Source organism: Tenebrio molitor, chromosome 3 (assembly GCF_963966145.1).
Source record: "Tenebrio molitor chromosome 3, icTenMoli1.1, whole genome shotgun sequence".
Taxonomy (NCBI): Eukaryota; Metazoa; Arthropoda; class Insecta; order Coleoptera; family Tenebrionidae; genus Tenebrio; species Tenebrio molitor.
In genome coordinates, this window is record NC_091048.1 from 6,911,044 (window position 1) to 6,937,245 (window position 26,202).

Sequence of the window (26,202 nt, forward strand, 5' to 3'; positions counted from 1 at the left end):
ACGGCTTCGGAGGTCTCATTCTGAACCACACATTTTCATGCAATTCGCTGATCTCTTGTGCCGCGTTTTTATCAATGACAGTTCCTTCAATGTAACAAAAACTTTTTTCTGAAACAACAATTTGTCTTATATCATCATCGATTCGTTAACGTCTCACCTTCATCATCGTCCATAAACATCTTGGGGATTTATACTGAAATTTTGAATTTCGCGCTCAATCTTCAAAGTTTGAATTTTAAATTTTAAAATGACGTTTTATAAATTCGGCTGTCAAAATTATTTAATTATTTTTTATTGAAATTATTTCATCACAAACGCACAAATCGTGATTTAAAAATTATCAGCGTAGTTTTAAGGTATTGATAGTTTATACCGTGCGCGTCTGTGTACTCTGTGTGCAACGTTCTTTTTAATCAATTTTGGAGGTTATGTTTACAAACAAGTTTGAATTTTGGTGAGCTATTGTGGCTTCTTTCATCTTAATTTGTTATCACACTTCTTCTAGAACAGTTCAGATGGATTCTGATAAAAGCGACGACGAAGAACATGACGCCATCTCCAAGCAGATCGTGGATTATTACCGAAAGTATTCACAAAACAAAAATCTTCCAAAGTACTTTTCAGGGACATCCCTATCGTATATGCCGCAAATCGTTAACGACGACGAAATTGTTACGGCACCATGTATTGTTGTAGACGAAGCCAGCAGTGAAACTGTTGTGGGAAAACAAGCTGACGAATGTCCAGGTGACTGTGAGGAAATTCTTGAACCAAAAGCTGTGTCCCCTGCAAGTAGTGTGACGTCTAATCGTAAATTAGAATGGGATAATGGAGCAGACATCGGTTATAATAATTGCAACAAAAGTATCAAGTTGCATAAGAGTCTTTCTTTGCCAACTCTGATGGCCTCCGGTGACAATAAAAATATAGAGAGACCACCAAAACCTAAATTGGGCAGCCAAGTGGTTACTGTGATTTCATATTCAAGTCCAGAAGATGCTTCAGGTTATAGAAAAGTTCAGTCTTCATCGTCTTCCTCTGCATATTCAGTAAAACCACCAGTCGAGTCATCCAGTTCTAGTACCAGAACCAACGTGAAACTAATGAGTACCACTTCAAGTTCATTTACTAGTACTATAGCATACTTAAAAAGCAAACTTGGTTCTCCTGACGCGGAATCAACCCCAAAACTGCCTTCAAATTATGTTGAGACCCCAGTTGTGCCCAAACTAAACAAAGCGCGATTTAAGAATAGAATTGTTACTTTGTGCGTCACCAAACCAATTTTAGTTGAGTGCTTTGATAATAAAAAGAAACGAGGCAGCAATAAAAAAATTCAAACTAGTGTCATCGAGGCACTATCAAAATGTGTTCAGACTGGAGACAGTTTGGATGTTGCGGCGGAAAAGTCCAAACAGTCGGTTGAAAGTCCCGTTGAGAATCAGAGCGTAATTATTATAAATTACGACAGCGAAAGTGATAAGAAAACTTGCAGCTCCAACACGCAAACCGATGCTGAAGTGATTGCATCGCAATGCGACAGTTTTGAGTACTGCCACGGAAACGTGTTGAAGAATGACAATTTACAAAGGGGTAGCGCCAAATCGGTTTTGGTGGTGTCTACAGATTCTTCCAACGAGATTCCGTTGTTGGGTCAACTAATTTCGGAAAAACAATCAACTAGTCTAACGGGAGATGTTAACAAGAGCATTGCGATTCTGCAGAAGTTGCTGAAGTCGAAGAAATACGATTCGGTCACGAAGAAGCGCTACATCAAGAAGATTGTTGAGAAAATTGTCGATAATAAGTACAAAGAAGACAGCACAACTAGTTCGGAGTTGTTCATACCTAAAAAGTCGGATGAGAGGGTGGCTCAACAGAAATTGCAAGAGAATGTACCATGGTACCCGCCCCAAATATCTAAGTTTACCGTGAAGACTTTCAGCGAGGAGTTCCTGCCGGGCGAGAGCCAGCTCGGTTCAAAAACAAAATCGATATCTAGCTTGAACGAGCCACGCGAGACCCCTTCCACTTGCCTGGAGAGTGGAGACACCGGTGGCAGCTTGGAGAAGCAACAAAACGTGTCATCCGGCAGTTACCAAAGCTGGAAAGAAGACAAGACCTTGTCCGAGAGAATATTGGAGGAGAAGCAAAGAGGACAAGGCGACCACCTCGTCAAATTCGCGATGAAAGAGCGCCAACATCAGCTCGCCTGGATCAAAGACGAGATTTCCCACTTGACCAAGCTGAAAGGTCTGCTGGAGAAGAAGGTTCAAAGGACGACCACCGTATACATGGTGTCTCAACACTTGGGCAAATCTCGGGAGAATTCGTGCAGCTGTTCGGATTCGGAACAAGCCCCGCCCAGAAACTACGTGATCCAGACGGAACTGTCCTCGAGTACGTCTTCAGAAGGACCGACACGCTTCAATCTCCAGGAGAAGTCCGGGAAGAAGAGTTATTCCGTGAAGGAGTTGTCGCGCAAACCGGGAGACGTGCAGATCGACAGGAGAGTCGTGGGCGACATCCAGGTCGTTTCTGACGATAACACCACGAACATCAAGGTGAAGACGAGGAAGGTTGACGACAACGAGTTGGCGGAGTTTACGCCGAGACCTCCGACGCTCATCGGGGTGGGCAAGTACGACACTTTCCCGAAGAGTAAAGCGGAAGAGAGGGGGTGTCCTTGCGGAATGGCAAGGTTTAAAGGGCCGAAGATAGGTGGTTAGTATCGTAAAAACTAAAACGTTTTAGATGTGGATTTTTTTTTAAATCAGCTGTCAAAGTATTGTCATGTTGGTATGAGGAATTGAAAGTAGTGAATAGTGCATTTCACAATGTAGGTTGGCAGCGTCGAACCGTTCAAGGTCATCGGCGCTGTCATTGCGCATAACTCATTTGCGTTTGCGTTGAAAAATTAACACATAAAATTTAAAAAGAAAGAAAGAAAAGTAGTGGGCAGCCCCTCACAGAGTGAAAAAATAGCCCCAATTCGATACTGCGAAGAATTAAGAGGTGACAATTTAATTCTTTATTTTTTTCAAATCTAAGATTCAAGAAAACAAACAGAGCAAATCTGTTCTTACTTTTATCGTGTTCAATATATTTCATCATTTTGTTTTTTTTTTCCTCGACAGATTTGATTGCCACGAAACCCTATTCGTTTGAACTTCCTATACAGGACTCTGGCGACCTCAAAGACAAGGTCAACGAAATTATCAATAAATACACCAAAGAACCTCCACCAGAGCGGACAAGAACAACGTGCAAGTGTTGCAGATGTTACGAGACCACTGGAACGCAACGTAAGGAGACTAACGGAACCCAACGTAAGGAGACAAATGGTTCCCAACGTAAAGAGAGCAATGGATCCCAACGTAAGGGGATCAATGGAACCCAACGTAAGGAAACCAATGAAATTCAACGTAAGGAGTTGAGTGGAACCCAACGTAACGAAACGACGCAGTGTGACGTTTATTTAGACATCGCGCCTGCGGAAGCAGTTCCTAAATGTTGCAAGTGCAAAGAGGTTCAAACTTCTGAAACGGATCTGGTCAGAACGGACGCGTCCGAGAGGGCGTGTTGTTACTGCGGGAGCCAGATGGCGGCCACGAGACAACCCACGGAAAACGTGGCATCTCAGAGTGAAGAGTGCGCCTGTTCGAACAAGCAGATCCAGGCTTGTGCTTGCAACGTAGACGAGTCGGTCCAGTCTGATTTCGAGGCGAGTCGAAGTGCCACTCAGTCAACTTCGACGCCTTCAACTTCCGGAACTACAACCACCACAGCCAGTGAATCCGCTCGATCTTGTTCGTGTTGTAAACGTAAGAACGTCATGACGAAAAACCTGTACGCTCTCAGGAACGAACTGAGCAACCAGGGGTACCCGCTTTGTCGGCCGTGCTATCGCCAAAACCGTAGGGGGATGTACACGACTAATTTCTTTAGCAATCCTGCGCACGTGTGCGCTTGCTACACGGTCGTCGAAACGAAGACTCTGAACGAGATCAAGCAAACGATAACCGATTTGAAGAATCTGGACAGTCAGTTCTGCACGTGCGTCCACGCAGAAAATCCCAACGATTCACAGTACTGCAAGTACTGCAAGTGTAAGCTCAGGAGGACATCTCAAAACAAGAACGGGATAGCTTACACGTTGACGTTCGAGAACAAAACTCCCAACGAACAAAAGAAGGAGCCCAAGAAGAAGCAGCAGTTGGAAGAAATCAAGATCAAGATTCCGGTGACGTACAAGAAGAGGTACAAGGACAAAGAGAATAAGAAGACGAAAGATAAACAAACGCACGACACCGAAGAAACTAGCACTGGCGGTGTTCCGAAGTCTAAAGTGTACAGTTTGCAAGTATGACTTGTTTGTGATACATTCTGTTGAGAAAGTGTTGTCTTTGTGTTTTTAAGGAGTACTTGAGTCAGAATCGACCGGGGTTTGTACAGACAGCCGATGAGAGAAGAAAAACGGTGAACGATTCAAGAGCACAACGTGAACAGATGACCGATTACAATAAGATGAAGTTTCTGAGAAGCTGTCAGGCCATTTGTGAGAATAGTGAGAGAATGTGGGAAGTGGTGACTGGTAGATTAATCTGATCTGATTCCAGATGCCAAACGATTATTTTCCTCGAAAGAGATGAAGGATATTACCAAGAGGAATTACAGCAGGTGTCCGGAGGTTCAGAAGAAAATTGTGGATAACCACGAACGACAGTTGAAGGTGGCCAACAGGTTAATGGCGGACACGTTTAACCAGGTACTTAAATCTCATGTACTACCGGTGGACATTAAAAGCTGGGACATCCAAAATTTGCTCATTGTGTCTCAGACTTTTGAATTGTCACTCAAAATTAAAATTGTCATTAAAGAACTGAACTTTAATTTGATGTTTTTGACAATATGTCATAATTTTCATAACCTTATTTGTAAAAAGCCAAATTTACACAATGTATATTTTTGAATTTTGACTTTATACAAATTTGATGCTTGTCCCAGTTTTTTATGTCCACCGATAGTACAGTTGCGGACAAAAAAAAGTAGGACAATGTTTTTTCGATAATGTAAATTTGCTTGCCCTTTCTATGGTTACAATGAAAATATTTATTTATTTATTATAGTAACCCCGGTTTACTCAACTCAATTTTGGCTAAATTTCTTAATAAGACTTGTCCTACTTTTTTTTATCCGCGACTGTATTGAATTAAATATGAAAAGAAAAGTGGTACGAAAAATTAATAGATGCAATTTAATTTATTTTTTGTACTCACAGCCTTGGAAGTGACGCTTCCAACATCCAACGCTCAATCAGCAACGAGTTGTTCCCGATCGACTCGAATGTAAAAATTGCAAAAAACACTGGCCGTTAAAAAAAATCGGTCTTGATAATAATACAATTTAGTTCATAAAATACAACTTCCCTGGATTTTCTTCCATTAAAAATTAGGGAAATCGTATATAAAATACAATACAAATACAACAAAACTCACAAATTATTGCAAAAATTGAAATGTCAAGTGAAGCAATTGTTTCTAATAACCAAAGATCACTGCCTACTTGGTTTTATGTTCGTTTATGTTTAATGTATTAAAACAAAAAAAAAAAATGTAATGTTCGTACAAAAAATATTGTACAGTTGCGATCAATAAATTTTGAAGACTAGTGTCATCGTGCTGTCATACATTCTAAAACGACCTTTATGTATTAATAACCTTAATTTTGATTGTGTCAATTTTGAAAATGTGAATGTCAGATTTACCGACAAAACATTCAAGAAGTTTTAAAAATCAGACAAATGGAATAGAACGAGGTTTTAATTAATAAAAAATAGAAAATAAATAAATAAAAACTATAAACTTAATATTTTGTCATCGCTCATATTGACAAATTGTAGATAAATTTGACAACAATTTCATCATTCATGAGTGACAATTTCAATAAAGCATGATTTAGGCCTGGTTTATTCATCTTCAAGTAAGTTTATTTGAACGATAATTACCATGGATCTACCAATAGCAGATTCTAAATCTTAGCAACTACTGGCTAGATAAATTTACTTGAAGGTCAATAAACCGGGCCTTAGAGTAATTTTTTTTATATGACAGAAAAATGATGTCCAAAATTTAATGATCGCAATAGTACGAGCCACTTGCGTGAAGACATCTTCCGGTCATTCGCGCATTAATTAAAGGCACTCGCTCCTTCGTCGCTCGTGATTTAAAAAATATGCGCTAATGGGGGAACATCGTCTTCCCGCACTTAGTTCGTAAATAACTATTTTCAACAAACACTAGTACATGAATGAAATTTTTTTTCCACTAGTGTTAAAAGTAATGACAAGTCGTTTGTCACAATGACGTTTTGACAGAGGAGCACAGAAAGACCCATGAATACCAGAATAATAAGCTCTACCTACCTACAATCGAGGGACAGGCAACGCTCTATGACTCAATGCTCTTCTGCGTCCTGCTTTCAATTATATTTTTAAAATAACATCATTTTTTAAGTGTTTTTAATGGTGTTTGTACTGTTTTTTAGAAAAAATAGTGTATGATATTCGCGTTAAAAGTGTTTTTATTTTGTTCCCTTCTCTCAAAATAAAATCTTGCTTTTAACCCTTATATCATAAATAACTATTATCCACTAAAAATCGTTGTCAAAGTTGACGTTTAGTGAAACTGACGGAATCGTGCCATATAATTTTTAGTGCACGCTTTTATGGCACAGAACTGTCAGAATACAACAATACAATTTGTTGGAAACATTGTTTAGAAGTAGGTTGCTAAACGACGTGGTTCTCAAGCGACTTTGGTTATTCATAAAATATTGAATCAATGATAATTATTTTATATAAATTTATGTTGATGATCTCACGAACCTAGATAAAATCTTGCAAGACATACGTGTAAAAAGTTTCTTTGTTGCACTCACATCCTTTAAAATACATACTCCCTCGTACAGTCGCGAGCAATAAATTTTGGTCGTCAAGGTCATTCTTTGACGCAATCGAAAATGCTCCATTGTAAAACAGTCGTAAATATCATAACCTATCATCATGTTGTATAACATTAATTGTCATTTTTTTTTCTCAATATTTTGACACTGTTGACGTGGGCATAATCAGACAGGGACATTTTTTAAAGTTGTGACAATCTAACCAAATTTATTGCTCGCGACAGTACCTCGGTCGTATTTTAAACCCGTTCATGCAATAAAGGGTAACTTTTTATACTTATATCTTAAATACTTAACTATTAAAAAAAATGTCGTTGGCACCCCCTATAAAATGCGAGTGATAAGTGTGTTTTATTTATGAATTTTTTACCGATTTGCGTGGTGCAGTTGCGGACACGGAATTTTAGACGTCAATTAAAAAAAAATACGTTTCAAACTATTTGACAAATGAAAGTTTATTTTTGGCATGTCAGTGTGATAAAAATTACAAAAATCGAAAGTGAGGTTAGTTGCACCTAAAGCCAGTTTTACATTTTTATGTCAATCGAATGACAAATCGTCCCAAGATTCCGTGTCCGCAATAGTACTCCGACTACTGTATTAAATTTTATTTAGCTAGTAGCTAGTAGCTAGCAGTAAAATATACAAAGTGATCAAAAAGAAGATAAATCAGAGCAGGCGTTGCAAATTATTATCGGTCATGTCGTAGCAGAATTCTATGTAAAATTGCAAATAAACGTTCAATGCATGGGCGTAGACAATTTGTCGTCTCAAACACTACTTTATAATAAATCATACCTACCTCATGAATTTAAGACTTTGGAGTTATGTAGAATAAAATTGTGCATTTTATTAGTATTATTATCGGATAATGGAGAAAATTCATAAAATAACAAGAGCAACATTTTACATTCGTAAGAATGGGTAATTTACCAGCTTTGTTATTATTACCAAACGCGACGCCACTGGTGGCAGATTTTACGGTGAACTGTCAAAGAAACGTCAATTTTAAAGCAACGGTGTTGATGTTAACCTTGAAAAAAGTTTTCGATTTCGGCAAAGTTTACGGACGTTTCCTATCCTATAATTGTAAGCAACAATTATCCCTGAATAAGTGGTAAAATGGGTTTTACCTTTGAAGATAAAGCATTCATTATTAATGAATTAATTAATAATAGATTTTTCACTGAATTAATAAAAAAATACTCTTTTCAAAAATATTAAATTTGACCCCTCTTGCCATTTAAAAAAAAATAAATTCTGAAATTCGGAATAAGTTCTGAAAATATTTAGCTGCAAAATACCCATACTTTTTAGCGATTCTGTATGTGTAAGACAAGCTAAGACAGACGTTTCGATAAAGCAAAAGATGATATAAACTCGAAAATGTCATTTTCCTTCAAAAGTAGCAAGTCCTTCATTAATTATAAAATTAGTTCCTGAACAAGAGTTTTTCCTGTTTAAAAATGGACGTAATTACATATTTCGAGTTTATTATGATTACGAGGCATTCTTTCCAATCTCTTTTCTCTGTTATAAAATGTGAAACAAACCCCCACCCACACAGTTGCCACATAAATTTTCATACATAGTTGCCATCTTATCCACAATCATTTTGAATCACCCAATATTGCCGTACATCCCGTTAACTGCAAATGTAAATATTTATTCTGAAATGGATTCTGCAAGAAAAATTGTTTAAATCCTTTTGTTTTTAAGTTACAACGATTTTAATTTAACCAATCATCGTAGGCAAATTCAATCCATGCGTTTCCTAGGAAACAACAGCTCAGGGTAGATTTATCTGCAATCTTTCTGTTGTGATTGGCTAACTTAAAATTGCTGTAGTTTAAAAACTATAAGGTTAAACAAAAACATTCTAGTGAAATCCTTCTCAGCAGAAAGAGCGGAGCACGTGGTTAACGGGATGTACGCCAGTTCTGGGACACTCTGTATTATTTGAAAATTATTATTTATTAAACGTTGTACCGGGTGACTTTAAATGAAAAAAAAAGAGAACAGTTAATGTCATACATGTTATAGGTTACTACTATTAAAGCATCGTTTCACAATGCCACTATGTCAAAGAATGGCATTAAATTAATTAATTAAATTAATTCTTTTCCTAAAATGTTTTAAAAACGTCGTCACCTCTGTTAGTATGACTGAAGCTAGGCCATACGTTTCAGAAGTTTTGTTTTTCATATCTACCCTTATCCGTTTTTATTGATCATGTTTGTTTGTGTAACAATAATAAACTTCCTTAGATTTCACTACCCTTGAAGCAATAAGTACCTACTGTAGCAGTCCGATTCCTTTCAAACTTTCCGGCCGGAGTAACGAAAAAATTTAAATTTAAATTTTTTCGTGACTCCGGCCGGAATTCGGTAGTTTGTAGATCTCGAAATCGTCCAGAAACACATGCGTTGCCGGCCTAGTCCAGCAAAACGTAGGGATTTTGAATTGTCATCGGTTTCGGTTGGCATGTGTTTTCAAAATTCTGTCAAGCGTCAATATCAGTTCTGTGCATGGCTCGTTAAAAATGTTTTTCTTTTTACAATAAATAATGTACAAACTACAAAGCTATTATTTAAATATTCACGAAAATTAATTAATTTAAATTACGTTTTGACTGTTTTGAGCGACTTCTTGACTATGATCTGGTGTATCCGTTATACCAAATGTTTCAGGAAAATGTCAAAAAAAGCAAATTAATTAAATTTAATAAATGTCAGGAAACAAGAGCGATGTCGATTTTTAAATTTAAATGTTTCAGTGTTGCCAACATAAAAAAGTCCCTAATGCCAATTATTAAAACAAGTACTTTAACTTTTATTTAACAAATATCTGCAGAAGTCGACACTGTTTTTTTTTTGACATTTTCCTGAAACATTTGGTATAATACGCGCAGATACACCAGCTCTTGGTCAAGAAGTCGCTTAAAACGTAATTTTCGTTAATTAATTTTAGTAAAATATTGCTTTTTAGAGGTTTGTACGTTATTGTGAATAGAAAAACATTTTTAACAAGCCATGCACAGAACATTGACGCTTGACAGAATCCTGATAACACATACCACCCAAAACCGATGACAACTCAAAATCCCTACTTCTAGCCGGACTAGGCCGGGAATTCATATGTTTCTGGACGATTTCGAGATCTATAAACTACCAAATTCCGGCCGGCGACACGAAAATAACTATTATCCATACGTTGACAATCTAATCCTCCTACGTCAATTAATTTTTTTTTTTTTTTTGTAATTTCAATGTGCCAATTTCCAACAAAAATTCATTTTATGTAAAATTCTCTTGTATCTTTTTGTCAATTTTGATAACGATTCGATTAATCTATAAATAATGTTTTTATTGAAGAACCGTTTACATTGATCACCCATTGTTTTATTCAATCTGTCTACATTTGTTGTTTAATTTTCCATACCCGTATGATAATGAACAATTTAATTTTTTTCATGAATTTATCAAATTATACAATCGTTTCAACATCATCTCAAATGCGAATGTTAGGTACACTTCTATTCAAAAAAAAAAGCGTACACGTATTGAGAGCTAATGTAAATGGGGATAAAATTAATTAATCGTTTCCAAGAAAACGTATTACTGACATTTTGTATGTATGTCAAATGTGTGAAAATTGCTTTTTATAAATTTTTAAATTGTTGTTAGATTGTTGAGAGTTGCCTTTTTCTATAAATTTACGAATAAAAGTTTGAGTTGTGTTTGTAGTAATTCAGTAATTGGTAATACTTGCCTAATAAATAAGGCAAAACATTTGCACACATTAAAATCTCTGAAAAATACATCGATAAAATCCGGCTATCAGCATGGGTTTTGTTACAGGTTTCTAAGTAACAACAATTAAAGGATAGGTTTACAATATACATAGCAATCTAGCCAAAATTGTGCTCACTACTTGTACGCTTTTTTTTTAATAGAAGTGTACTTTAATTACAGAGAAAAATCGGTTCTCTGTCAGTTCATACAGAATAGCTTACACTTTTATGTAATTAAAAAAAAAAATTGAATGTATATTACGTAAACGCAAATCGTAAACGTAATGGCCAATTTTTCAAAAATAACATTTATTTGTAATTTCCAACACTTTAAATAAATTAAACTGAACATTCACTGTGAGTATCTTAAAAATGAATTAGACTGAAGGTTGAAGTAGTTATGTTTATTTTTAGTTTAAATTCACGTAATATACGTATACCTGTAAAAAATAAAATATCATTATTGTTAAATTAATAAATAAATTCATTGTGCAACATATCAAATCCATTACAGGACAATTAAAAATTAACCTATGCTAGAACATATGTAGAAAAAAAGGAAAAAAAGAAATCTATTACTATGGCGGCCATCACTATCTTGACATTCACATAAAGTGTAAATAAACCTTTAGGAACCGTAGCCCCACTTGTGCAGTAGAAAGTGACAAAATAATTTCGAGTTTTGAAATTTACCACCCAAAATAGTAGTTTATTTAACGAGTTTGTGTGTAAATTGGACCTTTTTTGGCATGAGTGGACCAGTTTAAAACGCGAGTGAAACGAGCGTTTTAAAGGCCCACGAGTGCCAAAAAAGGCCCAATTTACACACGAACGAATTGAATACAACGTTTTTTTGTTCGACGAGCCCCTTAAAGGCATCAAAAAATAGCTTAAAATCTTTAAAATTAGCTTGACGTTTCGTTGTGACAAGTTGTGACAATTATCAAAATCCGTTTACACAGGAGAAAATTCTCAAATTCTGACAGTGTCGAACAAAAAAATATCAATGATAATCAAGACGGTAATCATAATGACAATAAAGTATGAATTCCAACTTTTTTTTTAAATGACGGCTAAAATTTTTTAGCCGGCATGATACTATTCCGGACACGGAATTTTGGCCTCTCGGCCAACATTTTTTGGACATTTCTTAAAAAAATGATTAGTGTCATTAATGAATGACAATTATTAAAAATCACTTTGAAGTTTTTCAGGTGACATCAAAAAAGCAGGGAAATGGCATTATCGAGTCAAAAGTTGGATTATATTCAATAAAGGCCAGTTCACACTTCACACATATTTGTCAGTTAAATGTCAGTTGTGGCCAAGATTCCGTGTCCGCAATTGTACATATATCGGTCATTCAAATGAAATCCTGAGCTGGGAAGGCATTGGAAACCTTCAATTGTTTTGCTTTTTTAAAGTATAAATTGACATTTGCAATTAAAGCTTATTGACAGTTAACCTAAAATTTATAAACAAAAAATCTCGCTGTTTTTTTCTTTCTTTGCAATGTTTTACATTAAAAATAGAACAATTAACGATTCCTATTCTCGAAGCAAATATCTAAGGGCACCTTTTTTTGAAAACATGTTCAATCATGTTCCGATTAAACATAAACAAATGTCATTCATGTCAAACGGCGGGAAATTCAAACTTTACACTGTTCCAAACGGTTTACTTTTTCCAGACCCTACTCAGCCCAGGTTTTCATTTGAACGCATGATATTTACCCTAATATGAAAGTAAAACCTAGTAATAATTTTAAACGAAATAACATATTGTAAGTTAATAATGGGGCGTATTATGTAATTTTTAAAAGGGCGTTAAAATTTTAGCGTCTTAAAATCTAAAATTTCAAGCCCTGATTGGTCATTGTTATGACCACTTAATTTAACTGCCTTTAAAATTTAGCGGAGCAGTTACAGAATACACCCCATTGCATGCTATACTGCTTGTAAAGTTGTCTGAAAAATGCTTGTCTCAATCATCAGTTCATCACCAAACTCTAGCAGACGATAAAACGGAGAAAAGATACATGTTTCAATATTTTTAACAAATATAAAAAAAAAATAAAAAACAAGTAAAAAACTTGTAAATTTTCTAAGAAAATAAAGACTAAAAAAAAGAGTCAAATAGTTACCTATTTTTCTACCAAACTACATAATATTCTTTGCTAATTAATTTGTTATTTGGAAGCGGCAGTAACGCTTATTGTTTCAGAAACTAAGGGAAAACGTTTTGAAGGGAAAAAGGAACCTTCCTCTGGACGCCAAAGTGGTCAACTTAAAGTAGCAAAATTCCCATTCGTTACGTCATTACAAATGAAGCTCGAGATGCTCAAAACATAGTCAGATGTAAGTATTTTTTCTACCCGATGTACAATGTTTGCAAAATAAAGTACAAAAAAACCGCCAAGTCTTTCATTCAATTAAAATCGGAATTTAGCCGGCGACAATTTCTTCTGTTTTTGTAAAGTGAGTGTCAGTGACGTCCGATCTATCAAAAAATGTAATTCTTGTCCCCAACTGTAATTAAAAGGTTAAGTTGTAGAGCAAAAAATAATACCACAGACTCAATAAAAATCAACTTACGATAACAAGAGATGGCAAAGGTGACTCCCACTATTCGCGTTTTCTCCACTGGCGTCATCGTTTAACAAAGTTTTTCCCGGGATGCGTTTCTTGGGCCGACGAGACAGTTCTGTTCCCATTGATAAGCACTTGAGCAGCAGGAGGTCGAATGTACTCCTGCGGCACTAGTACTTAGTAACAGGACAGTTTTCCTCCAGGTACTCGCCGCTCCTGCAACATCAGACAATTACATGCGGTAATGGTGATAATCAAATGAAGGCAGTTGACCACAGACGGCCTCTCAACAATTGAATTATTATTAACTGGGCTAGTGAACGTGTGTGCATGTGGATGACAGTCGAAACACGGTTACCTCCTTCTAGTGGTCCCTTTACAATTTTTTCATTCATTCGTTAGTCCGCCGGAAGGTTAATTGAAACGACCCTTCGTAAATTAAACGTCTGCCGGTTTATAATTGACTCTGAACGAGTGAGATCTGACTAAATGTCGTACACGTCTCTGCCAAGATGGAAAACTTGTAGTATTGCACGGAATGTGGCGTTTGGCCCACATAGTTACGCCGACTGAAGTGCTCCACCAGCGACGAACTAATTCAATTATTGTGTACATTATGCATGTAATGATAATGGTTAATGACTTTGCCATTTTTGTTACACATTTTTATATCATTGATTTCCAAAAGTGTGCTCGAACAACTGATTAAAAGAGTCGACTCAAATTTTCGAGTATAGGTGTGTGGGTTTAGGACCGAAGTCGTGAACCAGACGGTTTTTGACCCGATTCGTTTTACATCCTCATTACGGCAATCGTAAATTAAGATATTTTATATTTTACGGGCCAATGACTGGTGACCGTAAAATCTGTCAATTTTTAAAAGGCATCAAATTATTTATGTGGGCGCGGATGTCTCTATTGATCACTTAAATAATCGAACCATTTGAATAATTTCAATTTGATTACTTTTATCTACAAAATGAATAATTATCGTCGTCTAGGCATTTAACGACGTTTACACAGTGCGCCAACAACAAGATGTCGTTTGTTTCCATTTATCTCGACTAAATAGTTCAGATTATATTATACCGGGTCGCAACAAAAACTGGAAATTCATTCTTTCTTATTTTCTTACAAGTTGGTATAATTTTCCAACTTCCAGAGATTAGATTGGTTTTTAGTAGAAATCACTGCAATTTCTTAATTTAACACTAAATTAAATTAATACAAAATTTATTTTTATCTCAAACGTACGTCAAAAAATGTACTTTCGTCTTTTTCCAAGAATCCATATTCTCAAATAACTTAACAATTTTTATTGAGCATAAGTTGCCAAAAGATTTAGATTTATTTTGAAATGTTTAATTTGCAGTGATTTTTGACGAAACCAGAATTTCAGGCAATTGTAAATTTTATGCAAATTATGAAATTTATTTGACTTTTTCTATTTTGTGTTTAGAAATAGTATATTAAAAAACAAGTTTCATAAGACCAACCACGAGTTATTTTAAAGACTGAGTGCTTCAAGGTCTTATGAAACAAGTTTTTTACAGTATTTTTTTTAATTTGCCCTTTTTAAACTAAAATTTTGACTTTAGTCGATTTAGAGATTTTTATGGCCGTTGGTAATGTCGTAATTTTAAATTAAAATTTTGATCTAGTCGCCTTTTGTTTTATCCAAATTCTGTCACAAAACACGAATATGGCAGATAATCAAGATAATCTTGCATGTACGCCCCCTGGAGAAGGTGAAATTGCTAAAAATACGGTCAAATTTTTCCACTGGACACTTCCTGTTCTTGACACATTTTCTAATTTAAACTGACATGCACGACAAGATAATTCCGCATCAAGCTTTGCCAACGTAAAAATGTTCGTAAAATGTTCCGTGAATTAATGGCTATAATGACATCGCAGATGATGACGTCGCGTTTGTTAATATGTCTATTAGAGAATCAAAATGGAGGCAAATTACAAAAAAAATAATATTTTTCCCAGCCGGCTAAAATTATGCCACATAAGAAATGTCACCAACCACCACAAAATTCCCTACATTAAATTTTTTATTTTTTTATTCATAAAATGGTATAAAGCGGCAAAATAGAAAAATAGCTATTTATGCACCATGGGCGTTACAACGATGATTACGCCCGGAGAACGATAAATCCAACTCGAGGGCTTTAGCCCGAGAGATGGATATCGTTCGATGGGCGTAATCATTCGGTGACGCCGTGGTGCATACAAGATTTTATTTTTCACTATACGTGTTCTTTCAAAAAAAAAAAAAAAAATTGGCATCTTTGCAATTATGAATTGATGAGGGCGTTATGAATTCATTACGCCCGCTTATTCTTATTACGCCCTGTATTATGCCCCGGTTGTTATGGACATGTTTACGTATTTCGTATCCTAGGAGTTATCATGCAATTATACTAAAGTGAAAAATAAATAATATAAAATACTCGTTGCAGAAGGGCCTTCAAGCACTTATTTGTTCCTCAACTCGCTGCTACGCGGCTCGTTTCGGAATTTCAAATTCGTGCTTGAATAGAGATGCCTTCTACAACTTCTATTTTAATATAGGTACATAATTAAGATTTTGTCATTTTGGAAAACTTGCGTCGAGTCAAATTTTAAAATATGAAATATAAAAGGTGATTTTTTTTGTATTTTTGAAGTTTTCAATTTTGAATTTGATGGGTTAATTTAATCAAGATTATTTTGGAAATTTTTTTCCAATTAAATTTTGGAAATTATTTAAAAAAATTTCAATTTTTGCAATTCTTGCATTTTTTGAGTTTTCAATTTTAATAGAACGATAACTTTGTTTTGAACAAAAGTAAATCCAGTTAGCGCTGTTCATAATATACATAAAAACCATGAATTATATAAGCATGATATAATTTCTAACGGGTGACTATTAAAATTTTCACTTGAACGAGTTTTTATTTTTTCTGTTACTTTAGACACGCAAGAACGAACGACAAATGTCAGTCAGTTCAGTTGAAACATCTCTAATGTCAAACTTATCAGTGTCTAAGGTGCAACGGAAAACAAAGAATGTTCCATAGCCAACCCTAAGTGAAAATTTTAATAGTCACCCGTTATGTTTCTAACGTGTCGACGTTCACTAAAAAAATCAAAAATAATTTTCATTCTGATTAACTACTTAGTTATATTGAATAACCATAAAATAGAAGGTATTACTAATCAGATGGTTGATCTTCAAGAATATACTATCGCGGCCAAAAAAAGTAAGACAATACGTTACTGTAGACACTTCCAAAACTGATTCAAACTCATTCATTTTGGAAGTCTCTACCTCTACAGTAACGTATTGTCCTACTTTTTTTGGCCGCGATTGTATGTATTACTAAATTACTTTTTTATTTTCTTAATTCTTTACCTAATCCAAGCGTTCGTTTATTTATCTTTACTAAGATTCCTGTAATCCTATTGTTATATCCAGTATTCATGTTTAGTGAAAACGACTTGTTATAAGCTTTGTACAGGGTGGGGCATCGTATACGCGCAATTGTCGAAATTTTATATACCTAACTAAGGTATATTTGAGACTTTTTAAAGTTTTTTGTTAATAAATAAGGCCGTAACAGTTTTATTAGTTTTTTGAAATTAACTGTTAATTTACCTATAATGTTTTTACAATAAGCGAATCTGTATCTGCTAGCGCATCAAACCCTGGTGGCACAATTACAAATTTTGACTTGGTTAGCTAAGTAATTCGAACCAGACGGGTGATGTATGGCCCAAATGCTATAATTTGCCAACAAAAGGACCATTCACTAGTAGCCGGCCGTTTTGAGCCTCTTACTTACAGCTTTGCCATAAAAATGACAGTTTCCATTGTCACCTAAATTTACGACAGCACAAGTAGCAGGTCATAAATAAAAATGATTTTGAAAATTGAAATGTAAAACTGCGTTTAATCCAAAATCTAATTGGTGTTTTTTTCCGCTGATTTCCTAAATAATTATAGGAAGTAAATCTGGGTAGGTCAGTATAAAAATCAGAATTTGGCTTTTTGGTTAAAATTTACATTTTTTTTGGCTTTGTTTGTAAGTGAAAAATTATCAAAAAATTATGAAATGTACAGTTAATTTCAAAATTATAGAGTACACCTAATTTTTTACAGTGTGAAATGCACTTACATTTTTTTGTCAATGATCAATGTCAATTTTGACAAATAAAATGCCTAATCTAACCGAAAACGCGAAACTGCTCATTCTTTCCAAATTAGAAGAAGGGTGGTCGATCCGGAGGGTAGCCCAGGACTATAACATCGCGAAGAGCACTGTGCAGAGGATAAAATAGACGATATTATAGTGTACTAAAATATCAGCGACATTTTATGTTGTCAAACTTACTAACCTATATAAAAAATATGACGCTCAAATTTCAAAAAGCCATCTTTACATGCGGAAAAAACTGTAATAAATCGACTTCTTGATATTTGAGGTGTACTCGATAATTTTGAAATTAACTGTACGTTACTAATAGCCAGGCAGGTAAGTGTGAAAAATTTCGACAATTTTATTTAATTAGAAGTCGCGATTTCTCGCGTGCGCGTGTACGATGCCCCACCCTGTATATTATCCCTAGTCGACTAGATTAGGATTGTGTACTACTCATAAACGGGACAAGGGACAAGGAGTTTATAAGAGTTTATACAAGGCAGATATTTTAACCAGTGGTAGAACTTCACAATAGATAACGATTGAGCCAAGATTTCCTTACACAAATGTGAATATTTTTGGAAAAAAGGGGGTTAAAATTTATTCAAAAAAAGTTCAAACTGAATTTTATGAAAAATTTATCTCAAAAAAATCATAGTAGACTTTTTTGTTGTCATCTAATTCAAAATTAAGTCACTTTGACAAGAACCTGAATGATCTATGGCGAAGCTCATGGACATTTACAACTAGCACATCAAATCTTCGATGAAAGGCTTCCTCAAAGGATACTTCCCAATGAGCAAACCGTTTGAAACGTTGTGCAGCATCTTCGCGATTTCGGGCGTTTCGAAATGAATAAGCGCTATCTTGGCCGCCAACGAGAAGATCATATTTTACTTCCAGAAAAAGACATTCTTCACGAAATTGAAAACCAGCCACGAACAAGTACTCAGCGTCTTGCAAATCACCTGAGTGTCGTTAGTTTGTAGTTTGATGCGGGTTCAAAACGTCGCTCACGTAATTCGTCAAAACAAGAATTCTAAATCGAGTTCGGTTTTCTTGGACACGTCGTTCTTAAGCTTGCATTGCAAACGATGGCAGGAATTTGAGCAATTTCTTTGATGTTGCATTTACATGTTTTTACTCACAATTAGTCTTTTTACTTTGTTGTTTTCTGAATATTATCATCGCTTTACAAATTTTACTAAAGATTCATGATGAAACTCAAAAAAATTTCACGGTAAAAATCAAACATAACCTCGAATGGCAGAAAAACTTGACATTTTAGGTTGGTCGTACGTCAAAACTGCTCGCCAAATTTGAAATTTTTCAGCAGTTCCCAAACAGACTGATTCCTTTGATTCTCTTGTAAACCATTAACATGTGTATAAGGCAAGTTGGGTTATTTTGCCTTCTTCTATCACGCACTACCTCAGGTTAAAATATCTGCACAACTTTCAAAATCAGACTGTATTTGATTTATTACTCCCTTTTGTAACATAAAAATGAAAAAAAAAAGTGGAAACTCCAGAAAATATAACACCTACTTAATTATCACAGTTCTTATCTTATTATTTGGGAGCTCCAGCTATTAAGATATAATACATATCTAACAATTAATTATACATTTTTAGAATGTGGAAATTGTCCAAAGTTGCCAATTACTCAAGAAGCGTAATCATTACTTCTTCACTTGATTTGATACTAAAATTGTGATTAATTAATTTTTGCAGGAAAAAATGTATCAGGGTGCAGAAACCTTCTGTTGAAAAAAATTGCTTAGGGCCAGTTTCATAATGAACTTAAAGTCGACTTTATCTTAACGTGACTATAATGGATTGTTGCAACAATATGTTTCTATGGTAAATGGTAAACTTTAATGTTAAAATAAGAAATTAGGGGTTAAAATCTTAATTTAAAAATATAAGTTAAATCGAGTCATTTCCATATTTTCCTTTGGAGTGAAACAGCAAACAGCTTTTAAGAATTTTGTGAATATTAGTCATCACTCGTCTCAGGACCACAAGTGACGCCATAAGAGACGCCCCTATCATGCAATCTGTTAAATACAGGATGCAATCATTATGAATTATGTATTTTTATAGAATGCGGGAAATAGTCGTTGTGGGGAGAAACTCGAGAGAATTTAAGAAGAGCTTACTACGTAATGTTAAGAGCAATTAAAATGTTGCTTCAACAATTTTACAAAAATTTAGAGCAGCTGATAATCGAAGACTTGAACGCGATCTTGACACGTTTTGTAATAATGAATGAACACTGATACGACAACGACCATCAAAATCGCATAAGTAATTTCAACGAATATCTTAACCTAAAACTCGGATTACCATAATACCGAGCGTACCTGAAATTAGAGTAGATTAGCACTTGCAGCGGGATGCAATTACAGTACTAGTGCAAAAACACTCGGTATATTTAATCTAAGAAAATAGTGGAGATTTTTACCTTGAACGCGTGTATTTGTGACCACCACACCGACAACTCGACGACTATTTGTTTTAGAAAATATGGCTGGGGGTCATCATAATATCGTTAGGTTAGGGGTCAGCGTGATAAGGTCTTTTTTCATTTACATTTAGTCGTTTGAATAATGCCTCACTCTCTTGGATTTATCTCGATTGTTAATGTTTACTGTAGAAGTTATCTCCGATAAACAAAAAGTGGACTTGTGAAAATATTTAGGTAGTTGGTGCGCGTTTCGAAAATTGGTAGATTTTTGGATTTTTTGTAAATAAGAAGCGGTAATACGTACTTTTTTGCAGGATTTTGGTGTCATCAACACGACACAACATGTATATTAAATAATAGACGAACACACATGACGCGTTAAAGTCTGCCACTGACGTTTAATGAGAGTCAATTGGGTTTATATGCGAAGCCCACATCCCTGTGTTAATTTAACTTAAATTAAGAGATTATTTCCTTTGTACACGTTATTATTCTATTGTGGCCTGCATTGATGCTTACTATACCACTCTATGAATAACGCTATTACTATTTATATAAAACAATCTCTGCAAAAATAAACTAGACAGAATTGCTCAGAACTAGGGTGCTAGGTTCAATCTTGATGTTGTTGTAGACTTACAGCCAATAAAACTATAGATAACTTAACTATCCAGCAGAACATTTCACTAGTTCTAACGCAGATTTTTAAAATGCGGTTTTTACACAAAAGTAGCACTTTTCATATCCATTTTCGCAAATTAAACCACTTTTAAAAACAACTTCAAAAAACGGCCCTTGCCTTGCTAATTCCTTAATAATATAATTAGTAAAAACAACTCACTTTTCAATGTACGTTCAAATTCAATCAAATTTTCAACAAACACCCTATTTTCAACCCCTAAATTTTTTTCCATTTTCCAAAAACATCAAATTTAAACCAAAATACCCCAATTTTCAAACCTCAAAAAATGTATTTTTTGTTTCAAAAACAAGGTAAACAAGTATAAAAAAATGTCCACTTCTCGCATCAGATAACTATTTACTATAGGACAATAAACCGACTAATAAACCGATAATATTCAATTGTGTTCACTGAAGGGACACCAGGTGAAGATGGTGGTACCGACCCTTTCATTGTAATTTGACCTTAAAAATATTTTACCAGAAGGGTCATTTGTGTCTCATTAATAATTCTTGTCAAATCAGATAAAACTCCGAAAGAATATGCAATCCCTCATCTGGAGGGAGCGTTCTTAGTAAATGCAGATGTAGAGTCTGCCCAAGGATATTTTGCGTTTATGACTCTCATCTCCTGTTAACTTTTGATTATGAGAGTTCACCGCAGGGTGCCATAAATCTGTTTTAAACACAAGACAGGGAGCTACAAATGATTTTGAAAAAGATTCTTTAAACTTATGAATAGTTCTCTGTATGGAAAGCAAACGGAAAACCTAAGGTAGAATTATTGATAAATAAATATAAAGAGTTTGAAAGGTATAGGTAAAAATGTTTCAGATTATAAATAATAATAATACATGAAGAGAACGTATCATATAAATATAAAAAACAAACAATAATAAAATTAATTAAACCTACATACTGCGGGTTTGTTGAATTGAAATTGTGAAAGCTACAACTTGTTGAAAAAAATATACCTATAAGAAAAAATTGGATTATTAGGAACAGTTGAAGATTCATTTATTGTTTATATAGAAGTTGCTGATGTATAAAAAGATATTTGCGATAATATTGAATGGTTTTTGGTTTTATACTTCAGATTGTAAAATGGATTGGATGCCCTCGAAAAAAAAAGTGTACCTAGACTATTCAAAGATGAATTAGGAATACCAATCGGAGAATATGTAAAATTGAGATCTACAATGTACAGTCGAGCATTAAATCTTGGTCGTCAAGGTCATTTTGAAATTTCCCGCTTCTGTCACAAATTAAAAATTTTGCCTGCTTAATTAGGGCCAATGTCACTAAAACGTCAATCAAAAAAATTTGTCAAAAGTTTTATTCTAAATATTCAAAATTATGGCCCCAATATCGTATTTTAACAGAGTAAAAATTATTTCGCTGATAGAGACGGATGTGTCTGAAGCTAGGGTGGCAACCCAGTTGGGATTTCCAAAAAGTTGACAAGATCTTGACAAGACAAGACAAATAGAATTTATTAGAGGTTAGCTCGTTTCACATTAGAGCATTTTCCGTTGCGTCAAAGAATGACCTTGACGACCAAAATTTATTACTCGCGACAGTACTATGTACACTTCTGTTCACTTAAAAAGCATACACTTACATTTTGCTTGTGTAAATCAGATTTACCATTACCTGATGTCACTGTCATTGTCAGTGGCAGGTAATTGAAATATGTAATTCGATTTCAGTCAGTAAAAGTGTACCTACTTTATGCCCCCTCTAATGTTACTGTTATCAACATTATAGGTATTATTCTTTATTTTCAAGGTTTATTGTAGGTTCTTTCAAGTCTGGTATAATCAAATTTCGTTTGTAAATTCTTACCTGATAACTTAATATGGGTAAACATGGAAACAAACATCAAGTAAATTTACACAGCCAAAAAATCGCAAAACTCTCTCTCTATAAAGGAAGAGAAAATGTGTAAAAGAATCAAGAAACAAAAAAATTAAAAAATTGAAATTGGAAATGTACAGAGATTGCTTATTGAATCGAAATAAAGTTATGGCAAAGAAATAATAATCGAGAGAGAGAGAGAGTAAAATGACGATTAGCAAATGTTCTTTCTCTTATTAATAAATCATTACACAATTTATTAATCAAGACAAATATGTATGAGGTACCTTCCTGTTATAAAACAGGGATACTAAACGAAATATGTATACAAATCCGGTAAAAGAAACAATCCTATATCTAAAATTATTGCACAAGAAACATTGGGTGATTCAAAATGATTGTGGATAAGTATGGCAACAATGTACGAAAATTTATGTGGCAACTGTGTGGATGGGATATGTCAGTTCATAATCGTAAATTTGATTTTTTTTTTATATCATTGCACGTTGACTTGACAATTTAAAAAAAACGCGACTATGAACTGTCAAAGAAATGTCAACTCTATCCTACCTACACAGTTGCCACATAAATTTTCGTACATAGTTGTCAGATTTATCCAAAATCATTTTGAAACACACAATAGATGATTTAGATCAGGCTGATGCATGTATCTATAGTTTGTCCAGCGAGAGATTGGTTGACATAAAAATCACCAAATTCTACATAGAGAAAGTACAGGATGAGCAACAATAACTGTTTCAGTTGACAATAACAAATTTTACATGAAATTTTCAAGACTGTGAATTGTATCTATTTCGGTTTGTTTTATTGACATTATTGACAGCTGGCATACTTTTCAAATTTAAACGTCTTAGTTTGTGTAATCTTTTATTAATAAAATGGTTTTCTCGTTGGAACATGACATAAAAGTCACCAAAAGTCACCAGAATTTATTGCCATCTCAATCAATAATTGTTGCTCACACGGTATTACATAGCATGCGTAAAATTTTGAAATAAACTAGGCAAAAATGAATAGGGAATTCCACAATTTTTCTTGAAAAGCAAAATAATTCCCCCAATTCTTCCACGTATTCTTAAACACAAGATAAATTTAAAATGATACAGGTATTTGAAAAATTTTAAACTGTATTTATAAAAAATTCAAAAATGAAAAAATTCCCTATTCATTTTTGCCTAGTTTATACAGGGTGTTTTCGAAGTTGAGGTGTTCCTTTTAACATGTGAAAGTATGCGTTGTTCTAAAGAGTTTTAGCCAAAATTACCTTAGTAAAATGTGTACGGCAATGAAGATACATTAAGTTAATTTTTTTGAAATTTTTGAAACCGGTCCTGCTCAAATTAGCGCTGATTTGTTAGAAATTAGAATTGACAAAAAAAAATCAAATTAGCATGGACGTTAATCAAAAATACTGTCAGAGTTGTCACCTAATTAGTCGGAATTGCTTTATCATTACGAAAATAATGAGCCCACGGATATGTTGCTAATGTATATGGGCAATGTTATCAAGTTATCAAAATGCAGCTGCGGCGTCCAGAGAGTACGCAGAGCGATTTCCAGAAAGATACCATCCTGGGCCACGTCAGTTATTAATCTAGTACAGCGGAGAAATAGACAGGACCGGACTCAAAATTTTAGAAAACCATAAAAATATACAATAAATTATCTCCGTTAATACAAACATTTTACTAAGAAGATTTAGGCTAAAATTCTTAAGAATAATGTATAGTACCTAGTGTTACAAGGAACTCCTCAACTTCGAAAACACCCTGTATATACCGGGTGTAGAATTGGTTTACGAGACATAGGATTTTACATGTAAAAATAAAGAGTTTCAATTATTGGCTCCTCTAATAATTTTACGGCAAAATAGTTAAAATGAAAGTTGGAGAGAATTAAAATTACTGTCTAATTTCAGTCTTACTTTTTTTCTAACATCTTGTGGTACTGAAAGAAAGGCAAGAAAGAAGTTGACACAAAAAGAGTAAAAAGTACTACTAAGCATGAAATTGTATTTCTTTCTTTAAATATTATTATGGAGGATCTTTTTTAAGCAACTTCCAAGCAACATTTGCTTCAGGTTTCCCAGACCGATCAATTCCTGCCACAGAAAGAATTGGAAGAATTGTAGAGAAGTTTGAGCATTTAATGGAAGATACCTTTTCATTCATCCTGTAGTCCTGTACGACTTCATTTGAAAGGCTAATTAAACGACAATTAAATAATAGAGTAACCATCCGACAAATACATAAACTCAAGAGCATAACTATAGCACCACCCCCGATTTTCCAGATTTTTTCCCTAATCCTTTAGTTAAGATAATATGGCTTTAGGGAATCATAAAACAATCAAAAAGAATAATAATCAGCAAGTGTAGTGCCAGTTGTGAACAAATTGTGTGATTTATTGCAGAAAAACTGAAAATTCAAATGTGCATAACTATAGCACCACGCAATTTTAAATAACAAAAGTAAATAAAATGAAAGATGACTGTGGCCCGGGCCATGCCACGACTATCTAACATAAACAATCGATAAATTGTTATCAACAATAGTCATTAATTCGTTAGAGTCAAGTGCAAAATGCCTCGTGGTTGTTATTTTTCTGAGTTGGAAAAGGGTAAAATTTTGGTTTTTCAAAATGAAGGGCGAAATCTTTTGAAGAATTAATTGAACGATTCCGCAAAGTTGTGTCAAATTATTTAAGCAACTCTGCTGAATATGGCACAAACAAACAGGGCAGCCCAAGGAAAAGCGGTTTCGCCTAGGACTGTGAGAAGAATAATTGTCACAGCAAGCAACAGTTTGAAAAGTTGCCCAAGAATGTGGAGCGAATGTCTCACGATGGACAATAAGAAGGATTTTGAGTAAAAATGAACATATCGTACGTCAAAAATTGAAATAATCTCCAAGACTCCTTTTTAGACACAAAACCGCTAGGTTGGAATTTGTCCATCAGAACATGAACTGCCACTAGGAGAATTCAACCTAAGAATTTTCAAAAAATTTAAGTTTTTTTGAAGCATATTCTTTTCAGATAATTTTTCCTGACGAAAAAATGTTTAAATTAGATGGGCCAGACGGATTTAATTGCTATTGGAGAGATTTGAGAAAAGAACCGCAATACTTTTCCAAACGAAACTTTGGTAGTGGCACTCTAAAGGTGTGGGGAGCGTTCACCAAAACAGAGGTTCTAACGCTAGCTTACCTGTCAACACAAATGAATAGCAGGGAATATCCTGACGTTCTCGAAGAAGATTTGATACCTTTTTTAAACAACAACAACAATCAACAATTGCTATTCCAACAAGATAACGGCCAGAAACACGTCAGCAGAAAGTCGATCAGGTCGTTCGAAGTTCAAAATATCGATTTATTAGAGTAGTCCTCCTGTTCCCCGGACATGAACCCAATTAAAAACCTTTGGGGCACCTTGGTTCGTCGACTGTATCAGGATAACAAACACTACGAAACCATAAATGAACTCAAAATTGCCCTAAATGGTTGGACCAATTTAGAGCCTGAAACACATAACAATTTGGTAGACAGCGTGAACTCTAGAATCTTTAAGCTAATTAGGAAAAATGGGGGGGGGGGGCAACCCACCATTACTGACTTAAAAGAACGTTTTGTAAAAA

General features: G+C 34.6%; 1 protein-coding gene and 2 long non-coding RNA genes across 6 annotated transcripts in view; 1 reads left to right on the plus strand and 2 right to left on the minus strand.

The window, feature by feature from the left end:
• Positions 1 to 26,202, minus strand: part of LOC138127003 (uncharacterized) — a 171,925-nt gene that overhangs the window by 23,695 nt on the left and 122,028 nt on the right. The gene's annotated exons all lie outside the window — the stretch shown is intronic.
• LOC138126973 (centrosome-associated protein Alms1a-like) lies at positions 192 to 13,169 on the plus strand. Of its 3 annotated transcripts, none has more exons than XM_069042820.1 (6): positions 192 to 454; positions 506 to 2,724; positions 3,138 to 4,363; positions 4,420 to 4,567; positions 4,620 to 4,768; positions 5,282 to 11,871. In XM_069042820.1, the coding sequence occupies exons 2-6, from the start codon at positions 516 to 518 to the stop codon at positions 5,291 to 5,293; spliced, it is 3,744 nt and encodes a 1,247-aa protein (XP_068898921.1). In that variant the 5' UTR covers positions 192 to 454; positions 506 to 515; the 3' UTR covers positions 5,294 to 11,871. The 3 variants fall into 3 exon arrangements, with proteins under 3 accessions (XP_068898921.1, XP_068898919.1, XP_068898920.1); XM_069042818.1 differs by lacking the exon at positions 5,282 to 11,871 and adding an exon at positions 12,980 to 13,169 and having other exon boundaries at positions 197 to 454; XM_069042819.1 differs by lacking the exon at positions 5,282 to 11,871 and adding an exon at positions 12,980 to 13,169 and having other exon boundaries at positions 197 to 454; positions 511 to 2,724.
• Positions 13,144 to 20,396, minus strand: LOC138126998 (uncharacterized). Of its 2 annotated transcripts, none has more exons than XR_011158046.1 (3): positions 20,311 to 20,396; positions 13,351 to 13,560; positions 13,144 to 13,284 (listed from the first exon to the last, which is right to left on the minus strand). It is a non-coding gene; the product is annotated as an uncharacterized lncRNA (long non-coding RNA). The 2 variants fall into 2 exon arrangements; XR_011158047.1 differs by lacking the exon at positions 20,311 to 20,396 and adding an exon at positions 20,004 to 20,042.